This window comes from Felis catus, chromosome B4 (assembly GCF_018350175.1).
Source record: "Felis catus isolate Fca126 chromosome B4, F.catus_Fca126_mat1.0, whole genome shotgun sequence".
NCBI lineage: Eukaryota > Metazoa > Chordata > Mammalia > Carnivora > Felidae > Felis > Felis catus.
This window is the reverse complement of record NC_058374.1, coordinates 141,627,084-141,647,986: the sequence shown is the minus strand read 5'-3', so window position 1 is coordinate 141,647,986 and position 20,903 is coordinate 141,627,084. Positions and strand designations below refer to the sequence as shown.

Sequence of the window (20,903 nt, the reverse complement as noted above, 5' to 3'; positions counted from 1 at the left end):
CTTCTCCACAGGGAAGCGGATGCCGGCAATTCGAGGGTTAGGGGGGAATCCCCATACTGGGACAGGATGGTCAGCCCCAGGGGAAGGGCGTGTCCTGCAAGGTGGGCAGCAGACTAGCGGAACTCGGAGCTCGGCCCGGTGGGGGCGGAGGGGGGCTCAGGGCTGGGGGACCGGGTCGGTGGGGTGGAGTTGGTGAGGCGGGTGGACAGTGACCTGCGGCTGGGAATAAGAGGTCCTCGGTCGGGGCCCAGCTCCCCGGGGGCGTGGCTACTGGGGAGGAGCCGGGAGCCCCAAGGCGCTAAGGCTGAGACACCCCCCGACCCGGGCCGGGGGAGTCCAGCTCCGGTGGGGAGGCGGCGGGGGCCTCCGGCGGAGTGCGTTCGGGCGGGCACTGCCCTGCGGGGCGGCGCTCCCCCGTCCCCGGCCGGCCCTCCCCCGCCGCGGCCGCCTCGGGTTTCCGCAGGGGCCGGAGGGCGGGCGGGGGCGTCACGTGCGCGCGGCCCGGGGGCGGGTTGGTCGGCGGGCAGGGGAGGGACCGCGCGCTACCCCGGGCCCGGGTTGGGGTCGGGCCGGGGTCGCGCGCTCCCGACAGCCGGGAGGGCGGCGGCGGGAAAAGGGGAGAGAGCCGGGAGCCGGAGGACCCGGGCGGCGCGTAGCGGGCTGTGCCCAGGCGGCGGTCCCGGGCGCGCGCCAAGGGAGTCCCGCCGATCCCGGGTGTCCCCCCCCCCCCAACACCGGTCCTCGGGGCGCAGCGCCCACGGGGTCTGCGGCGGGGGGCGGCGCCCGGGGCTGCCATGAGCTCCCCGCCGCCCGCCCGCAAGGGCTTTTACCGCCAGGAGGTGACCAAGACGGCCTGGGAGGTGCGCGCCGTGTACCAGGACCTGCAGCCCGTGGGCTCCGGCGCGTACGGCGCCGTGTGGTGAGCGCAGGCCGGGCGGGGCGGCCGGCGGGCGGCGGGGGCGCGCGGCGGGGGCGGGCCGGCCTCCCGCTCAGCGGTGCGCCCCGCAGCTCGGCCGTGGACAGCCGCACCGGTGCCAAGGTGGCCATCAAGAAGCTGTACCGGCCCTTCCAGTCCGAGCTGTTCGCCAAGCGCGCCTACCGCGAGCTTCGCCTCCTCAAGCACATGCGTCACGAGAACGTGAGTCGCGCTGGTCCCCGCTCAGCCGGGCTCAGGGCCTCCTCGTCGCTCCGTGCAAGTCCTGCCCTGGGAGGCTGAGGCCCTGGTACCCAGCCCCTGGGCGACCCCGCCCGTGTGGCAGGGCGGACGTGCGGGATCAGGGCGTCGAACGCCACGATGCTGGTGGGGCTCCACGTGCTGAGGGCCGGCCCCCCGCCCCCTTTCTGAGAGAGACCGCTTCCCCAGGCTCCAGTCCTCCCTGCTAGGCCAGGCCCTGCCAAGGGCTTAGCTCCTTGGCTCGTTCCTGGGGCCACATCTGGCTCCTCAACCCAGATCCCAGTCAGGGGACGGTGGCTGGCCCAGGCCAAGGGCATCCTCCGGGCCTCACCCCAACCCTGCCCCCAGCCGGAGCCTGGAGGTGAGAGAGGACACAGTCATCCTAGAGGCACCAGCCTCTTCCCTCTCCCCAGGCGTCCTCCACAGCTGCGCCCCAGGCCCCCTTCTGCACCCGTCGGGTCCCTGTCCTGCGCAGTCTGCTCCAGTCCACCGCCCCAGCCTCGGTTCAGGGGTGCAGAGCTAGTCACCGAGCAGGAGTTGGCTTGCCGGCATTGTCACCTCAGAGCCCTGGGGTGTCCGGTGGTGATGGGGTTTACAGAGCTGGCGTGTGGAGGGCACTAGGCAGTGGCCAGCGCAGAGACGCCTCCTCCTGTGCCGGGAGAGGGCAGGTCTGGGTCCCTTCTCTCTCCTAGGGGAGTCCCTGTTGCTTCTCGATGTTCTTCCTGTGGCCCTGAACTCTGTCCCTCCCACACCAGCCATTCCTGCCTCACCCCTAGTTTGGACTGCTGGTGTGAGTACTCAGACCCTGGGCTAATCATGCTCCTGATGGTCTGGCCCCTCCTGGGTCATCAGAGCCACCAGCCTCCTTCGGGGAAAACGAGTCCCACGTCCACCAGGAAACTTGTCCCCTTGACACTGGGTCCTTCATTCACTCTGACTTTCCCTCTCTGCCCTTGGCCCTTCCCGGGAGGGGGGGGCGGGGGGACGGGGGCAGAATCCATTTGGGATGGACAGCAGCCCAGCGCTGCCCTCCCTACCTTCTGGTTACACCCAGTCATGCCCAGGTTGGTTCCCATGAAGGCAGACCCATCTCCTCAAGGCTGCATACTCCTCCCCAACTGCCCCCCTCTCCTGCCTGCCTTGCCCATTCCCCAAGGTCTCAGGGCTTTCCTTCAGTTGCTGGGCCCCCTGGCCCAATCCCCCCCTCTGAGCCTTCCCAGCTGAGCTCCCAACCCGCTAGCAGCCAGCTGCCGCTGCCTGCATGGTGCCTGAACGCAGCTAGGAGGCTCAGCCCATCGTAAACCCATTTTCCTACAAGAACACTGAGGCTATGAGGGGCTGGGTGCCATGGCGGGTCCCACCCTTCCACCCACGCTTCGGGCCTTCTCCCTCTCCTTCCCTGCACTTTAGGCCAGAATCCACGCCGCAGAGGTACGGAAGCCTCCATCAACCTGATGGACCCTCCTTACACTTGGGGACCCTGTCCTCTGTCCTCTTCTTGCAAAGACACTGTCCTCATTCTCTAGTACTTGCCTGCCTCCAGGCCCTCACTGGACCTCCCTCTCTGTCCTCTCCTTCCCTGTCCCCATGGCTCTGGCTGGCGGCTCTGAAGGCCATCTAGCCGTCCCTCCACCTTGTGTCCACTCTTGCCTCACTCCTGTCTGTCCCCATACAGCACACAGAGGGACTCACTCAGCATCACACCTATTTAAACCCTTTCTCGGCAGCTCTTAGGATCGAAGCCAAACCTTCACCTGGCATGCAAGGGCCTACTTGGGCTCCCTCGGGCCTCTCCTTGGCTGCTCCCTGGCCTGGGCCTCGGCCACCTGGCCTTTCTCCCCGTGTTCCTCAAACGCTTGGAGTGTTCTCCCTTCTACCTCGGCCCCCATTTGCATGGCCTATACCAGGGGTCCTCCCTCCTGGCACATCCAGCTGCCCCTCTGGCCACTAGGATGTACAAGCTGCCCAGGGCCCTGCGGGGCTGGGTCTAGCTGTCAGCTCGATCATGGTGCTGTCAGCCTGGGCCTCTCCAGCGGAAACTAGGCTCCCTGGTGGACCTGCGGGGGGCTGGCACTCCCCTGGGGGGCTGTCCCACCCTGGTCTCGAGTCTTCCGTGGAGACAGGAAGAGGGGGACAAAGGGCCAAGGGGCTGGAGCTCCTTGGGTGGCTGGGAGCTGACCCAGACTTGGGGCTGCCCCTCCCCCAGGATTCCTGTGGTCATCACTCAAAAATAGCCTGTGTCTATGGGCATGTGTGCCAGCGCTGGGTTGCGTGGCCAACAGACAGAGCCAGGCCCTGTGGCCAGTGGGAAGGGACGGGGATATCTGTAGGGGGCTTTCCTGCTCAGAGCACAGTGCCAGCCTCAGGGGTTTTCCTGAACCCCCATGCCCTCCACTGTGTCCCCATCCCACCTGTCACTCTGGCCTCCTCCCCAGGTCATCGGGCTGCTGGACGTGTTCACTCCTGACGAAACCCTGGATGATTTCACAGACTTGTGAGTGCCGTCCTGGGAGGGCTGGGCAGGGCAGAGGGGTGTTGGGTTGCTCTTGGGTGCTGACTCGGGTTCTGTGTTGGCATGTGGGCCTGTCCCTGCGGCCCAGCGGGGTCGGGGTGCACACTGCCCACCCCTTCCCCACACCACAGTCCACCCCCTGCCACGCACCCCTGGGACCCACGGCACTGGCGCAGCTGGGTGCAGCCCGGGCCTCCTTGGACCACGCTTGGCACGGGCTGTCCAGTGCTGGAGGTGTGAGCGTTGGACCTGCGTCGGTTAGCCAGCAGGCCCCGTGCTCTGGGACCCTGGCGTCAAGTATGTGGCTTTGTAACTGGAGCTGCTGACCTTTGCTGGCAGGCAGGGGAGGGGCGGCAGGGGGCCCGCCTGTGGCTGCCATCCCTGGATTCATACTGTCGTCGGCCAAGGCTGGGGGCTGAGCCTGGGAAGGGCTGAGGACAGGCTCCTTGCCGTCTGACCTTGCAGAGGTCGAGGACACACGTAGGCCTCAGTGTCCTGGCGAGGTGTTAAATGTCTCTGCTCTGTGTGTCTCTCCCTCCACCTACAGGCCCAGCCTGCTCCTCTGAGCCACGTGTCCTCCTGTCCCCACCCCTGCCCACAGGCACTTCCCTCCTTCCTCTTGCACCCTCTTCTGTCTGTGATCCCTGGTGCTCCCTAGACCCTAGCCTCCATGTGGCCCTGCAGGAAACCCCAGAACACGGCCCTGACCCACCTGACATTCTGGGGCAGGTGTGCGTTGGGAAGGTGGGTGGAGCCTGGTGCTGCACTGTGGAAGGTAGAAGGTGCTGCCAGGCGATCCCCAGGGTCTCCAGGGTCTGAGCCTAGGCCCAGGGGGTGTGATGCCCACTGTCCGCACCCACCCCGGTCCCTGCAGTTACCTGGTGATGCCGTTCATGGGCACCGACCTGGGCAAACTCATGAAGCACGAGAAGCTGAGCGAGGACCGAATCCAGTTCCTTGTCTACCAGATGCTGAAGGGGCTAAAGGTGGGAGCGCACAGGGGTGCTGCAGGAGGGGCAGGGCCCCCCAGGCCAGGCCGGGGCCAGGGTGGGATTGCTCATCCGTGGTTCTGAGGTCCCAGAGCTGACTGCCACTGACCCTCTGTCTGTCCCCATAGTACATCCATGCTGCTGGCATCATCCACAGGGTGAGTCCTGGTGCTGGGTGGGAACTTCCTGTGGCCTGTAGGTGTGGGAGGGGCCCGACTGCCAGGAGCCTCCACTGCTGGCCTGTGAGGGGGCAAGATGGGGCCAGTGGGGAGCGTGTGCGAGGCTCACGCACGGCTGTGGGGGCCTGGGTACCTCTGTCCTTCCTGGAAGGGCATCCGGGTGGGGATGGCCGAGTCTGGCTGCCCCACATTCGGGTGTCCAGGCTCTGGCCCTGGTGTGGTGGGAGGGGCTGCTCGCCCACCTTTCTTGTGCCCCCAGGACCTGAAGCCTGGCAATCTGGCAGTGAATGAGGACTGTGAGCTGAAGGTGTGTGTTGGTTGGGACGGGCGGGGTGGGGGGGTGGGAAGCTGGGCATCTCTCCCCGCCTGTCCATCTGCCTGTAGCCCTGGGCCCTCAGGCCTGGGGGAGTGTTGGCTCGAGCCCAGGCAGAGGGACCAGACCCCAGCCATCCAGGCCATGGTTGGCAGCTGACGGGCAGATGGGCCCTGGGGAGGCACTTGATGCACGGGGAATGGAGGGCCGAAGTGGGCGCACTCTCACACCTGATTAAGGTGAAGGGCGGGAGGTGTCCCCGGTCCTCCATACGTGAGCCAGCATAGGGCCGAGGGGGCCCCTGCAAAGCGCTGGCCAGGTCCTGGGGTCAGCAGAGAGTAGAGGAGCAGGGAGAGGAGACCCATGGGAGTGCCCGCTCCTGAGGGTAGGAGAAGGCAAGGTCGGGTGGGGCTGGCGGCACTGGCCATGGGGAGGAACTCATGGAGAGGCCATGACCTCAGGCCCTGGAGGGTTGGCAGAGGCCCCGGTGTGCCCGGTGCTCCTGGGTCGTAGGCTGGCCCACCTGCTCCCTGGGGGCCGTATTGCCCCACCTTCCTGATTCTGACTATAGATCCTGGACTTCGGCTTGGCCAGGCAGGCCGACAGCGAGATGACTGGGTACGTGGTGACCCGGTGGTACCGTGCACCTGAGGTCATCTTGAATTGGATGCACTACACCCAGACGGGTGAGAATGCCCAGAGACGCAGAGCCACCTGGCCTTGCCCACCTTCTTCCCTTTCTTCATGGGAAGCCCAGCGGTGGCTGCTCCACGGGGAGGCTGCTGACCTGGGATGGGATTGGGGCGAGGGTGTGGCAGGCTAGATGGCCCCTATGTCCACGTCCCCCTCCCGTGTCTGTGTCCCCTGCCCCCCTCCCTGGCCCACAGAGCCCTGATGCAGGGGCTTCTGTCTCAGTGGACATCTGGTCAGCGGGCTGCATCATGGCAGAGATGATCACAGGGAAGACGCTGTTCAAGGGCAGTGACCGTATCCTACACTTGTGGGGGGTGGGCTGGGTCTGGGGGGGTGCTGGGCATGCTGCCCCAGCCAGGTGGGGGGGTGCGCCCTGCTCTCTGGCCCCGTGCTGTGCTCCTCATCTCAGCACAGACCTGGACCAGCTGAAGGAGATCATGAAGGTGACAGGGACTCCTCCCGATGAATTTGTGCAGAGGCTGCAGAGTGCCGAGGTCAGTGGGGAGCTGGGCGGGGGGCTGGAGGGGCTGGGCCCGGGCCTGTGGGTTGGCCCCTTACCCTTTCTTCCTTAAAAGGCGAAGAACTACATGAAGGGCCTCCCCGAGCTGGAGAAGAAGGATTTTGCCTCCATCCTGACTAACGCAAGTCCTCTGGGTAGGGCTGGACTGGGGGGTGGGGTGGGGTCAGTGACCAGGGCGCTGGGGCCTGCGACCCTCCCTAACCGGTTCTCCCCGCAGCTGTGAACCTCCTGGAGAAGATGCTGGTACTGGATGCAGAACGGCGGGTGACTGCGGCCGAGGCGCTCACGCACCCCTACTTCGAGTCACTGCAGGACACGGAGGACGAACCCAAGGCCCAGAAGTACGACGAGTCCTTTGACGATGTGGATCGCACGCTGGACGAGTGGAAGCGTGAGTGGGGGGCTCCGGGCAGGGGCCTGTGCATGGGCTCTGAGTCCTGGGATGCAGGTCAGCTGAGGAACACGACAGACTCAGAGGGCAGTGGGGCTTCTGGGTCAAGGTGACCTCTGGCTGGAGCTGAGGGATGAAAGAATGTTCCTGGCAGGAGGTTCGGCACAAACGAGAGCAGGAGGGGAGTTCTGGAAGTTGCAGGAGGCAGCTCTCAGCTCAGGGCCGTTGTGAGCACTTGGCTTCTCCCAGCCCTGCCGGCCCTGCCCAATGCTGCCCACATCCTCCCCATGTCCTGGCCATTCTGGAGCCCCTCCACTCCCACTCATCCCCCAGGCCTCCACTCTTACCTCTTGAACTCGTCCTTGCCTCTCTGCCCTTTTCAGGACCCCTGCCACCTGCACAACTCACACCTCTCATGTCCTGCCAACAGCAGAAGCCCCCCACCCCCAGCCCCAGCCAGCCCCCTCACCACCCCTCGCCTGTTCCTCCAGTCCCACTGAGCAGTTCAGGTGTACCTGTAACTGCTCTGTACTGCCAGGCTGGCTGTTGCCTTACACTAAGGGCCCTTCCCTTCCTCCCTGAGGGCCAACCAGCAGATATTAAGCCTCAGGCTGGGCTCAGGGACACCTGCCAGGTCCCCAGGCCTCCCTCTGCTGTGGTCCTGAAGCCCTGTGCTGGAACTGTCTTGGCAGAATGGCAGGCAGTGAGGGCTGGGCTTGGTGTCTCTCTCTTGGTGGCTGCAGGACCAGCCTGGAGGGTGCTGGGATGTCCGAGGGCAGCGGTTAGCACTGTTGGGGCCGTGGCACATGGTGGCCACTGTGTCCTAGGCCCCATCTTGGCTCTGCCTCAGACATAGGGCCTTGGTCCTACACATGGGGGTCAGGGTGGGACTGGACTGGTGGTTCCCGAATCACGTTCCTTAAGCCACGGGGTGCTTGTAACTCTCAACAGAGCTCCGCCCTTGGTTGTGCTGTTTTGTGCTTTTAAGTTTCGTTCAGTTTGGGGAAAGTTTTCTGCTGCTAAAAAAGATAACATGAAAACCACGGGCCACAGGCTCCTCTCTGTGGTCCCCACCCACACAGACTGTGGTGAGAGGTTTTACTTTTACTAGAGACCATGGGGAACACGTGACTTGTTTGTGGCTAAGCCCCTGGTCAGGAATGCAAACTCTCATCGCCTCCTGTTTCCCTGGGAACAGCCAGCTTCACATAGACCTTCCGTGTGTGGGTTGAGCCCTGTGTTAGGATCAGATGAAGGGCCTAGGAGGCACCACAGGGGGCGGGAATACATCCACGCCACAGGCAGGGCAAACCGCAGATCGTCTGCTCTAAATGCACAGTGTTTCCTGAACTGGGCTCTGGAGGAGCAGGGTCCCCCAAACAGGTGCTCCACTGGCCAGGTGAGCCTGGAAACAGTGAGGTAGGCTGAGCAGAACCTGTCCCGCTGCAGACTGGCCAGAGGAGAAGCAAATCAGGCTTTCTCCTTCCTCTGGGATGGCTTGCTCTGGGGACGGGGGACAGGACCACTAGGCAAGGAGGGCAGATGCTGTGGGTGGTGGGAATTCCCCTCGTTTAAGTTTCTATGGATAGTCTCGATCCAGAAATCGAGGTGTGCCCTGCTGGGGCCCTGAGTGGCTCTGCTTGAGTAGACACATTGATTTACATTGCCAGGACAGCCTCTGCTCACTGCAGAAGGCTGTGGGGCCAGGGCCTGTCTGGCCACGCCAGGGGCAGTGGGTTTGGGTTACAGGAGCCCCTTCGGGGTGGAGGGGCACAGGTGGGCTGAGAGTGGCCGTAGCCTCGGATGAAGCGGCACCTGCCCTCCAGCAACGACCTCTGGCCCTGATGTTTTTGGGAACTGGCTGGGCCCCTAGGTCAATGGCTAACAGCCTGTGCTCTAGGGCCGGGGAGCTCTTCCCACCCCTACCCTGAGCCGCCCCTCACAGGACTCAGTGCTGGTCAGGGCAGGTACCAGTGAGCTGGGCCCAGTGTTCTTCCTGGGTCACTGGCTTCTGCCTTTGGTGTGAATTGTAGGAACTGATTCTGAAGGGTGATGGGGCCCCTTCTCCCGTGATGATCTGTCTCCCTCACCCCACCCCAGGTGTCACATATAAGGAAGTGCTCAGCTTCAAGCCTCCCCGGCAGCTGGGGACCAAGGTGTCCAAGGAGACAGCGCTGTGAAGACCCCTGGGCCCTGAGAGCGGTGGGGAGGGGGCCTTGAGGACCCTGGCTGGGGCTTCCACCTGGAAGGGGATCCTCATTATCACTGTGACTCTGGCTGGGGTTTGCATCCCAGGAGACCTATGGTTCCATGGACCCCCTCCCCCAGCCGTTACCCTGCTCTCAAGGCTACCACCTCAGTCTAACCTTGGGGGGGCATCTGGACCTTCTGAACAGGATGCCAAACTGACCTGGGACTGGCCTCTGACTCCCTGGGCAGTGGTCCCCTTCCCCAGGTGCAGCAAGAAGCCTCAGAGCCTGTGGGGGATGGGGGTGGTGAGGCTTGGGTCAAGGTTTGGCCTGACCCTGTCCGCTCCAGCCCCTGCTGGAACCCAGTTCACACAGCTGAAAGAGACACACAGGGAGGGCACTGAGTGCCTACTCAGGGATGTCTCTCCTGGGGGGGCGTTGGTGTGGACTCTCCTGAACCCCCAGCCCGGAATGTAAATTGGCCCTGTGCTATGCCCACATGACGGGAAGGAAATAAACCCTTTTGTAGAGATCCCACTCTGGCTTTCCTTCCTAATTCTCGCGCTGGATCTCCACCTTTAGGTCTCTGAGCTGCAGCCAGGCATAGAGAAAAGAAGCTGGCTCCCGAGCCTCAGGCCGGGGCACGCCCTTCCAGGTGCACAGTGAGCCCAGAGCCTGAAGCCCCCGGGGTAGGGATTGGCCCCGCCCCTTCTGAGGACTTCCTCTAAAGGTTTAGACTCTGGAGCCAGGCCCCAGGCAGAGCCCGCTCGGGACGGGGCGTTAGGGCCCAACGTGGGGCTCAGTCCCAGCTGTCTGAGCTCCCAGCAGTCTCCAGGGCCAGGTTCCTGGAGAGGAGGGGTCACGCTAGACGCTTTGAGGCACCTGTCACACACAGTACGCCAGTGGGTTCTGTTGTCATTTGAAACCTCCCGCCCCGGCGTCCACATGCCAGCGCCATCGGCGAGCCCGCGCAGCCTTCTGCCAGCCAGTGGACGTCTCGGAGAGCCGGGCTCTCTAGGCTCCAGGGCTCCTGCGTTCGCACTGGCTCCTCCCACTTGTCCCCAGGGCAGGTACGCCCAAAGCGGGGCCAGGCCGTCCCCTTTCTGGCCTGGAGTTCGGCCGGACACGTGAACAGTTGGCCCAGCCGAGTTGCCACAGTGGACACCGGCCTTCTCTGCTCAGGGGCTCTCTGGTGCTCCCGGGGCCGACCCTTCTCTGGACCCCCAGCTCAGGGAGATCCGGGAAGGGCGGTCTGCCACAGGCCTCGCCTCTGGGACCACGTGTGCCAGGATGGCCAATCAGAGTACGCCAGCCCCATAGCCACCGTGATTGGCTGAGGGGTGGGCACCTGACCCCAAATGACCCAATCGGAGTCTTCCCGGCGCTCGTAGCCTGTCCGTTGTGGACTCTGGCAGGTGCCTCGACCGGGACGGTGGGAACCCCGGTGGGGCCGCGGGCCGCATCCTTCCCGCCGTAGGGGCCATTCCTACACTTCCGGGGCACCCACGAACGGGGTTGGCTGCACTCCCGCCCAGGGCCCCGCCTCCTACGTGCCCCGCCCCCCAGGGCCTGTTCCCTTCAGAACGCCGCCTCCGTGAAGCCCGCCGCCTCAGGATTCGGGCCCTGGGCGCTGTTGCCAGAGCCCTTATGTTTCAGGCCCCTGGCTCCCACTTTCCTCCTCTCTGGCCATCTGGCTCGGTTGCTGGCCTCATGCATGCATTCCTCGCCCAGACCCTCCCTCTGTTCGCCTTGCCCTCCTGCCTTGCCTCGCCCCACGCTTCCGCGGCTCTTGTCTAGCGGCTCTGCCACCCCCTGACCCTCCGAGTGGTCTGCTCTTTGGCCAGGGTCTTTCTGGAGCTCAAATCGGACCCCGCCACTCCCTTCTTACACCTCGGGGGAAGCGCTGCGCGTCGACGTCGCTCAGGCCCGGGCTCCCCTACCCCAAGCGGCCCTCGGATGCGTCCCAGGGCAGCGCCAGACGTGATGGGCTGAGGACGCGTCTGACGCCTTGGCCTGCGCGGTCAGGCTGGGTCGGGGGAGATTTGGGGCGGTCCGCGGGGTCCTGGGCACACTGGACCTCACCCGCCCCCTCCACCTCTAGAGGGAGAGGGAGGCCCGCGACACGCCTCAGGCTCCGGGCTGGGGTGGGGGAAGGTAGGTCTTGGAGCCGCAGCCGGAGCGCAGAGTAGGAGAGATGGGGCAGCACAGCCCCGGCCCGGGCCCCAGGCGTCTCGCCAGCCCAGCTCCCGTCAGGCCGCGCTTCAGGGCGGGGTTTTGGGCGCTGGGTCAGAGTCGGAGGAAGTGGGGAAATCTGGCCCTGGGAGCCCCCCTGTCGGCCTACTTCCCTGCCTACTTCCCTGCCTGGATTCTGCGTGTTCCTGCCCAGGCTCCCTGCCGGTCGTCCCAGCTCCCGGGGGCTGCAAGGAGGGGACAGGCAGTGCATTCACCTGCCCAGCCAGGGTGGCCCAAAGTGACCACGGCTGTGCCATGAGGACTGCGCTGGTGTACCACGAGGACATGACAGCGGCCCGGCTGCTCTGGGAAGAGTAAGTGTGACCTGGCAGAGGTGGGAGGATGGAGAGGGGGCTCTGGACCCTGAGCTCTGTGTCCACTCAGCCCTGAGTGTGAGATCGAGCGTCCGGAGCGCCTGACTGCAGCCCTGGAGCGCCTGCGGCAGTGGGGCCTGGAGCAGAGGTGTCTACAGTTGGCAGCCCGAGAGGCCTCCGAGGCAGAGCTGGGCCTGGTACACAGGTCAGACCCTGGGGAGCCACATGCCACAGAGGAGGCCAGCTAGGACCTGAGGCCACCCAGCCTGCCAGCATCTTGAAAACAGAGCATCTCCCCTACCTGCCTCAGTTTCACCATTGGGTGGGTGGGTGACGAAACAGTGAGGTGGGCGGTGCCCCCAGGGGTCCAGCCCCTCTTTCTCCTCCTCTTCCTGCTAACCCTAACCTTGCCTTGCCTACCTGTGCCCCTGCAGCCCAGAGTATGTGTCCTTGTTGCGAGGAACCCAGACCTTGAGCACCAGGGAACTACAGGCGCTGTCTGGACAATACGACGCTGTCTACTTCCATCCGGTGCGGCCCTGGGGACACACCACTTCCTGGGTGGGGACACGCTACCTCCCCACCGCACATCCACATGCCCGTGCCTGATTTATGGCCTTGCCACCAACCCTGGCCAAAGGCCCCACATTCACGAATGTGCACGTGGCCTACACGCCCTGCTGCCCGCTGTACCCTGCGCGGGCCTGGGCGGAGCCTGTGAGGTGCGGGGGGTGGGGGCTCATTTGCACCCCTGCCCCACAGAGTACCTTCCACTGTGCCCGGCTGGCCGTGGGGGCTGCGCTGCAGCTGGTGGATGCCGTGCTGACGGGGGCTGTGCACAACGGGCTCGCCCTGGTGAGGTGAGAGCTGTCCCCTTCCTGGGTCGCTCCCACCCGTGGGTGGCCCTGCGAGGGCACAGGATGACCCCGATGTGCCCCACACCCAATTTTCACCCACAGACCTCCTGGGCATCACGGCCAGAGAGCTGCTGCCAATGGATTCTGCGTGTTCAACAATGTGGCCATAGCGGCCAAATACGCCAAGCGGAGACACGGGCTGCACAGGTGTGCACTGCGAGGCAGGGGCCCGGGCCTGGCAGGAGGGTGGTAGAGCGGGCTGCTGAGAGACCCCGTCCAGCCCCTTGTCTTCCTGGGGTGGGCTGTGGCCCCAAGGTCAGAGGCTCTGCCGCTCAGTGACCTCTGAGCACTCCCTGTCCCCAGGATCCTCATTGTCGACTGGGATGTCCACCATGGTCAGGGCATCCAGTATATCTTTGAGGATGACCCCAGGTGAGCCGGGGACGCGACCCTTCCCCAAGACCCTTTGCTGGGAGCCATGGGGACAAGGTCTTGACCTCTGGTCGTGGCTGGTTGTCCACAGCGTCCTCTACTTTTCCTGGCACCGCTATGAGCATGGGCACTTTTGGCCCTACCTTCGAGAATCGGATGCAGATGCTGTTGGGCAGGGGCAGGGCCGTGGCTTCACTGTCAACCTGCCCTGGAATCAGGTGCCTGCCTCTCCCGCCAGCCGCCTACACAGAGCCCCTCACCCAGGCCTCGCCCCTGCCCCGCAGCCCCAGGCCTCCTGAACAGAGTTCAGGGTGTCCTTCCAGGGTCACCCCCAGAGTTTGGGCCCCAGGGACGGAGACTTCATAGCCCTCTGCCACGGGGCCCAGCACTGATGCCCCATGGCCACAGGTTGGGATGGGAAATGCTGACTACGTGGCCGCCTTCCTCCATGTGCTGCTCCCCATGGCCTTTGAGGTAACTGCATGGGGGGCAGGAGTGGTCTTGATGGCAGGAGAAGGGGAGGGCGATCCTCTGTCCAGAGTACCCCCCCCACACCATAGCAGAATGGAACCCTCCGGATGGGGAGTGCTATCTGGAGGGGCCTCCTTCACCCCTGCTCCGGTCTCTTTCCTGCCCATCCCCGCGTGGCCCCGCCCACAGTTTGACCCTGAGCTGGTGCTCATCTCAGCAGGATTTGACTCTGCGATCGGGGATCCTGAGGTGAGGGCCTGGCCTGGCAGGGGAGGGCTCCCGGGGTCCCAGGGCCAGGCGCCCATCACGCTGGGCTCTGGTTCCAGGGGCAGATGCGGGCCACGCCGGAGTGCTTCTCCCACCTCACGCAGCTGCTGCAGGTGCTGGCCGGCGGCCGAGTCTGTGCTGTGCTGGAGGTGACCGTGACAGCTGGGAGGGCTCACTGGTCAGATGCAGGGGTGCCATCAGAGGGGGCCTGCTGTACAGGACGGGGTATCCTGCCTGGGATGGCGACGCCCCGGCCCAGTCACATCCCTTCCTTTCTTTCTCCTCCCAGGGAGGCTACCACCTGGAGTCGCTGTCCCAGTCCGTGTGCATGGTGGTGAAGGCGCTGCTGGGTGACCCTGCCTTGCCCCTGTCGGGGCCCATGGAGCCTCATCACAGGTTCGGGGCCGGGAAGGTGGGAAGGGCTGGGGGTGCGATGCCAGGCCTCACTGCTCCTGCTTCTCTCCACAGTGCCCTGGAATCCATCCAGAGTGTCCGGGCTGCCCAGGCCCCTCATTGGAAGAGCCTCCGGCAGCAAGGTCAGTGTGGCCTAAGCTGGGAGGCAGGGTCACATCCTGGGCTCCCACGCAGTGGCTTTGACTCTGAACCACCCCCTAGGGTCGACCCCCATACTGAATCCCAGCACCTACTCCCTGGAGCGGAGAGCCTCACCTGTATCTCCCGGGGGACCCAAATTCAAGGCAGCAGAGGCGCAGGCCTCGGCCGCACTGAGTTCCCTCCTAGACCAGCTGCACCTCAACCCCACACTGCCTGTCCGCACGGCTGTTTCCCTGACTGCACTGGATGCCGCTCTGGTCCTACCCGCCGACGTCCTCCGTCAGGAGGGGTCAGCCCCACAGGAGGAGACACGGGCCTGGGCCAGGTGGGCAGCGTGGGCCTGGGGAGGGGGAGGGGGCTGTGTGTGTACATGTGCTGCGGTCTGTCAATTCCTGTCCATGTGTCTTGGTTTCCCACCATAGGCTACACGAGGCCCTGGCCCAGGACAAGGCTCTCACTGCACTTGGGAAGGTCCTGCACCTCTTGAATGGGATCCTGGATGGGCAGGTGGGTGCACCTGGGATGGGCCAAGGGTGGCCATGAGCCAGGGGCAGGGCCCAGGGCCCAGGACCTGCCCACAGCAGATGGCCTGTCCAGGGGAGTGCTCGGTGGCGCACAACCACATGGACGTGAGTTACCTTGTGCCTGGGCCCTTTCTAGAACAGTCCTCAGGGACAGGGTCATGAGTTCAGGGTCACTCAGTCTTCCCAACTAAATACTCCTTGACGGAGAGGTGAAGGGGATGATGTAAGTTAGTTTTAAGCATCTCACAGATGGCAGCTATGTAGAGGGGGGCCCAGAGAAGGGGCAGATGTGTCTGTTTATCTGGTTGGGAGTGGTCCTGTGCGCCCACTGTCGACCCCTCCAGGTGAGCAGTGGCATCGCAGCAACCCCGGAGCCCGCGGCGGCTCCCACCCTGGATGTGGTCATTCGGCGCAGCTTGTCCCACGGAGCGCGGAGGTGAGTCTTCAGGGCATGGCCCGTGGGCACCCCCTGCCCTGCTGGCCACCACTCCTGCTCCCCGCTGCGTGGGGAGGGCTCTGGGAATGGATTCCAGGTTGGGTGAGTGCAACCTGTCCCGGGGCCAACTTTTCCTCCAGGCTTCTCTGTGTGGCTGTGGGACAGCTGGATCGGCCCGCAGACCTTGCCGACGACGGGTATGACCCTTGGGTCAGGTGTACATCCAGTCTTGTGTGTGGGTGGGCACGCAGTCCTGGGTCCCCATGGGTGATGGGTGGGCAGGGCCTTCCACAGCTGGGGGCTGGCAGAGGAGTCCCTGGGAGGGTCTCCAGCACAGAGGGTCAGCAGTGCCCCCTCCCCCCGCCCCCCAAGGTCTCCTCCACCTCCCCTTCTGTGGTCTGGGCTCTGGAGGGCAAACAGCAGCTCACTCCCCGCGCGTGCTCGCTCTTCCCTGCTCACCCCCCGTGCGTGCTCCCTCTATCCTGCTCACCCCCCGCGCGTGCTCGCTCTTCCCTGGAAGGAGGAATCTGTGGCTGAACATCAGAGGCAAGGAGGCGGCTGCCCCATCCATGTTCCAGGTCTCCGTGCCACTGCCAGGGGTGAGCGGTGATGTCGAGGGCAGGGTGTCCTCGTGCTGGCTGGCCCGCTCCTCCCCCTGCCCTTCCTGGTGGGGCTGTTGGTGTGGCTGCGCACCTGACACTGGGAGGCAGGGTGACCCCTGACTGCCGTTCTTCCCACAGACTACTGGTGGGTTCGTGAGCTGCGTTCTGGCCCTTGTGCTGCCCCTGGCCTATGGCTTCCAGCCTGACCTCGTGTTGGTGGCGCTGGGGCCAGCCCACGGCCTGCAGGCCCCCCAAGCCGCACTCCTGGCTTCTCTGCTGCGGGGGCCGGCGGGGGGCCGAGTCTTGGTCCTGCTGGAGCAGGTGAGCTGGGCAGGGGGCGGATGTGCTGGGGGTGGGGGTGGGGGCAGGTGGGGAGCGACCAGTGACTTGCTGCTTCCACCTCTGCTCCCGGCCCAGGGATCCACATCCCAGCTTGCAGGGATCCTGGCCCGGGTGTTGCAGGGAGAGGCGCCCCCCGGCCTGGGTCCCTTCTCCATGGCCTCCCCAGAGGACACACAGGCCCTGATATACCTGAGAGGGCAGCTGGAAGCAGAGTGGAAGATGCTGCAGGTGGCCGGTGAGGCTGGGGGGGCACGGCCCAGGCTGAATACTGGGTCGGGGGGGGGGGCAGTCCAGTCTCAGAGCTCTATGGGGAGAGGGGCTCACATCCTGGGGCAGTGAGGTGCTGTCCTGAAGCAGCTCACCGCAGTGACAAGCTGACTGTGCACCTCTTCCCAGCTCCTCAAGTGCCGTGACCGGGCAGCTTGAAATCTGCCAGGGTGGGAGTCTTTGCACTCCAGAGGTGACACCACAGACTAGTCCCCCAAGAGCCGGCTTTAAACACTCACGTGTGCACCACTGCCTGAGGCCTCTGTCCTGATGGCCAGGCTACAGAGCTGTCCGGGGCTCTGGCTCAGGGACACTATGTCCACGGCCGTGACCGGGAGCCCCCCCCTCCAGTGGTCTGCCTCTGCACAGATGGTTCCATCCTCACTTCCTGCACGCCTCTTAATCTCAAAAAATAAAAGTCGTTTTACCAGCAAAAATGGGCTTATTCAGGAATAGCAGAGAACTGAAATTCAGGATAAGTAGACTATGGCAAAGCCATAAGCAAGTGTAACTAACAAAGAAGAGGAACGTTATTTTATGGAAAAGGAGGCAGTGGGGAGGGATCGTTTTGAATGAGCATCCGTTGGAGAAGGATGATGAAGATTTCTGAGGATTCTTTCCTGCTGACGCTTCTGTTGGGTCTGGAATTGACGATTCCTCCTGTGATTGGCCGAATGGTGCAGCTCCCGTCCTGGCATCCCAAGCCCATGCCAAAGAAGGAAGGTCAGGAAGGCCAGGCACTCCCATCTAAAGTCTCTCTCTTCTCAAGGTTATAAATATTGGAGATGATTTCCTTATTGTGCCCGGCACATCATTTTTACAAAAGTTTGGCAGGCAACAAAATATAAAACCTAAAATAAGTATATAAAACAAGACAGTAGTGTAACAGTAGTGTAACAATCCCAAAGTGAATGATGGTTCTAAACCAGGACCCTTGGTCTACAAAGAAGCCAACTTGAGGTATTTCTTGGCACTTACTCCAATTTAGGGGAGAAAAATTCCCCCTGTGGAGGCAAGCCCAGCATCCTGTACACCTTCTGCTCTCATGGCCCCCCTCCCCAAACCCCTCCAGCAACCCTCAGTTTGTTCTTTGTATTTGAGAGTCTCTTATGTTTTGTTCTCCTCCCTGTTCTTATATTATTTTTGCTTCCCTTCCCTTATGTTCATCTGTCTTGTATCTTAATTCCACATATGAGTCAAGTCATATGATATTTGTCTTTCTCTAATTTCATTTAGCGTAATACCCTCCAGTTCCATCCATGTTGTTGCAAATGGCAAGATTTCATTCTTTTTGATTGCCGACTAATACTCCATTGTGTGTGTGTGTGTGTGTGTGTGTGTGTGTGTGTGTAGGGCTTTTTCCGTACTTTGGCTATTGGTGAAAGCGCTGCTATAAACATTGGGGTGCATGTGCCCCTTCGAAACAGCACGCCTGTATCGCTTGGGTAAATACCTAGTAGTGCAATTGCTGGGTCGTAGGGCAGTTCTATTTTTAATTTTTTGAGGAACCTCCATACTGTTTTCCAGAGCGGCTGCACCAGTTTGCATTCCCACCAGCAACACAAAAGAGATCCTGTCTCTCCGCATCCTCGCCAACATCTGTTGTTTCCTGAGCTGTTAATGTTAGCCATTCTGAGGTGTCAGGTGGTATCTCACTGTGGTTTTGATTTGTATTTCCGTGATGATGAGTGATGTTGAGCATCTGTTCGTGTGTCTGTTAGCCATCTGGATGTCTTCTTTGGAAAAGTCTACTCATGTCTTTTGTCCATTTCTTCACTGGATTATTTGTTGTTTGGGTGTTGAGTTTGATAAGTTCTTTATAGATTTTGGATACTAACCCTTTGTCTGATATGTCATTTGCACACATCTTTTCCCATTCCAGCGGTTGCCTTTTAGTTTTGCTGATTGTTTCCTTCTCTGTGCAGAAGCTTTTTATCTTGATGAGGTCCCAATAGTTCATTTTTGCTTTTGTCTCCCTTGCCTGTGGAGACATGTTGAGTAAGAAGTTGCTGTGGGTGAGGTCCAAGAGGTTGTTGCCTGCTTTCTCCTCTAGGATTTTGATGGCTTCCTGTCTCACACTTAGGTCTTTCATCCATTTTGAGTTTATTTTTGTGTATGGTGTAAGAAAGTGGTCCAGGTTCATTCTTCTGCATGTCACTGTCCAGTTTTCCCAGCACCATTTGCTGAAGAGACTGTCTTTATTCCATTGGATATTCTTTCCTGCTTTGTCAAAGACGAGCTGGCCCTATGTTTGTGGGACCAGTTCTGGGTTCTCTATTCTGTTCCGTTGATCTAATGTCTGTTTTTGTGCCAGTACCATACTGTCTTGATGATTACAGTTTTGTAACACAGCTTGAAGTCCAGAATTGTGATGCCTCCAGCTTTGGCTTTCTTTTTCAAGATTGCTTTGGCTGTTCGGGGTCTTTTGTGGTTCCATACAAATTTTAGAATTGTTTGTTCTAGCTCTGTGAAGAATGCTAGTGTCATTTTGATAGAAATTACAATATTTATTTTTGAGAGACCGAGACAGAGCGTGAGTGGGGAGGGGCAGAGAGAGAAGGAGACACAGAATCCTATGCAGGCTCTAGGCTCCGAGCTGTCAGCACAGAGCCCGACGCAGGGCTCGAACTCATGAACCGTGAGATCATGACCTGAGCCTAAGTCAGACGCTGAGCCGATTGGGCCACCCAGGCACCCCAGCATGGTTACTTTTATCAGAAGCCATGAGGCCTGTACAGTGTTGAAGTAGATCTCCTTAACTGTAAGTCAGAGGAGGCAGGAGCCAAGTGCATTCACTATACGTCCTGGATATCTCAAAGGGTGGGACTCCAGGAGTTCCAGAGGGGTGGATCTGAGGTTTAGAAGGACCAATTGCCATGCTGTCAGCCAAGGTATTTGGAAGGTCTACGGATGTGCCAGTTGAGGCCTAATGGTGCTGTACTGCGTGTGACTAATGCCGGGATTGCGGATGCAACGTGCAAGGAAAACGTAAGGCCTGCTGAGCAGCATGGATGTCCTAAAGCCTCTGTACAAGGAGACCCCAGTGACTACGAAGTTTAAGAGGGGTTCTCCGGGGTCGGGATAATATTTGCTAACAGAACTTTAGCCACAGAAGAAGCACTGGCTTGTCTAGAAGAGAAAGGTTTGGCCCAGTGAGAAAACCTACAAACCATGGCTGAACCGTTTGTATCCAGGAGACAGGGAAGCTGTATGAGATCCATTTGTGTGAACGGGTTTTCCTGGATGATACTTTGGACAGGTGGAATGGGCGAGGCAGGAACTTTGTGTGGCCTTGTTATTTCTCCCCCAATCCACCAATATTGGCTCACAAACACTATCTTGTTTTTTTAAGTTATGATCTTTTTAAAGTTTTATTTACTTAAGTAATCTCCACACCCAACATGGGGCTGAGACCGGACCGCAGGATCGAGTCGGGTGCTCTACCTACTGAGCCAACCAAGTACCCCTGAACACTATCGTTTTGTCAGTAGGCCAGTAGTTTAATGCATGTACTGTGGTGAGCAGTGGGAATTCTAGAATTTCTGGTAGGGCCAGATTGTTATTGGTCCAAACCAGAGTTCTCCCTTTTTACCAAACTGGCAATCATTAGATTTCCAATATCATTTTTCCTTTTCTAGGGCCAATTGCTCAGGCATCTCTGGTCAGTATTCCAAAATTACCATTTGGGAGAACATCACTTGGGACCATGACAGAGATTTGGCTACTGGTTTTGTTTTGTTTTCATTATTTTTTTTAATGTTTATTTATTTTTGAGAGAGAGGGAGAAAGAGAGAGAAAGAGAGACAAAGTGTGAGTGGGGTAGGGTCAGAGAGAGGGAGACACAGAATCTGAAGCAGGCTCCAGGCTGTGACCTGTCAGCACAGAGCCCAGTGCTGGGCTCGAGCCCACGAATCGCAAAATCGTGACCTGAGCTAAAATTGGGATGCTTAACTGACAGAGCCACCCAGGGGCCTCGTGTTTTTTGTTTTTTATTTTTTGAAGATTTTATTTTTACGCAATCTTACACCCAATGTGGGGCTCGAACTCACAAACCCTGACACCAAGAGTCGCGCGCTGCTGTGACTTCAGCATTTTTTTAATGATGACTTTTTTTTAAAGTTTATTTATTTTGAGAGAGACAGTGAGAGTGGGGGAGGGGTAGAAAGGGGGGGGAGAGAGAGAGAGAGAGAGAGAGAGAGAGAGAGAAAATCCCAAGCAGGCCCCACGCTGCCAGCGCAGAGCCCGCTGCAGGGCTCGAACCCACGAATTGTGAGACCATGACCTGAGCTGAAACCAAGAGTTGTACACTTAACTGACTGAGCCACCCAGGTGCCCCTTTCCTGGTTGGCTATTTTGTTTACTATTGTCAAATTCTAGAATCATTTCCTCCTTTTTAAAGGAGTTCTGTCATGTTTTTCTGAGAAGTCTCAGCCCAGGAAATGAATGCGGCAGGTACCAAGGAGAACAGGGTACGCATCTCCAGAAATCTCCAGAAGAGCCTAGACAAAGGAACAGGTTCAGAGACAGGAAGCTGTTGAGGGTTACTAGAAACTCTCCCCATCTGAAGGGTCTAGTGCTCGCAGCCGATACCGTCCTGACCCGGACAGGGGTTCCTCCGGATGGATTACAAGGGAGGACTGTGAT

The 20,903-nt window shown here is 60.8% G+C and overlaps 2 protein-coding genes across 7 annotated transcripts; both read left to right on the top strand.

The window, feature by feature from the left end:
- Positions 1-645: 645 nt before the first annotated feature.
- Positions 646-9,497, top strand: MAPK12 (mitogen-activated protein kinase 12). The gene is made up of 12 exons (XM_023257659.2): positions 646-919; positions 1,009-1,138; positions 3,610-3,668; positions 4,561-4,672; positions 4,804-4,833; positions 5,114-5,161; positions 5,739-5,853; positions 6,083-6,154; positions 6,275-6,354; positions 6,436-6,514; positions 6,598-6,771; positions 8,872-9,497. The coding sequence occupies exons 1-12, from the start codon at positions 795-797 to the stop codon at positions 8,949-8,951; spliced, it is 1,104 nt and encodes a 367-aa protein (XP_023113427.1). The 5' UTR covers positions 646-794; the 3' UTR covers positions 8,952-9,497.
- An 869-nt stretch (positions 9,498-10,366) lies between these two features.
- Positions 10,367-16,696, top strand: HDAC10 (histone deacetylase 10). 6 transcript variants are annotated; one of them, XM_045062571.1, is made up of 22 exons: positions 10,367-10,433; positions 10,805-11,114; positions 11,347-11,506; positions 11,577-11,711; positions 11,941-12,037; positions 12,269-12,366; positions 12,466-12,570; positions 12,727-12,795; positions 12,887-13,013; positions 13,204-13,269; positions 13,456-13,515; positions 13,593-13,682; positions 13,823-13,929; positions 14,002-14,069; positions 14,149-14,413; positions 14,511-14,595; positions 14,957-15,048; positions 15,189-15,245; positions 15,569-15,647; positions 15,789-15,971; positions 16,068-16,227; positions 16,389-16,696. In XM_045062571.1, the coding sequence occupies exons 3-22, from the start codon at positions 11,448-11,450 to the stop codon at positions 16,403-16,405; spliced, it is 2,019 nt and encodes a 672-aa protein (XP_044918506.1). In that variant the 5' UTR covers positions 10,367-10,433; positions 10,805-11,114; positions 11,347-11,447; the 3' UTR covers positions 16,406-16,696. The 6 variants fall into 6 exon arrangements, with proteins under 6 accessions (XP_044918506.1, XP_044918505.1, XP_044918503.1 ...); XM_045062570.1 differs by having other exon boundaries at positions 10,399-10,980; XM_045062568.1 differs by lacking the exons at positions 10,367-10,433; positions 11,577-11,711.
- The last annotated feature ends 4,207 nt before the right edge of the window (positions 16,697-20,903 follow it).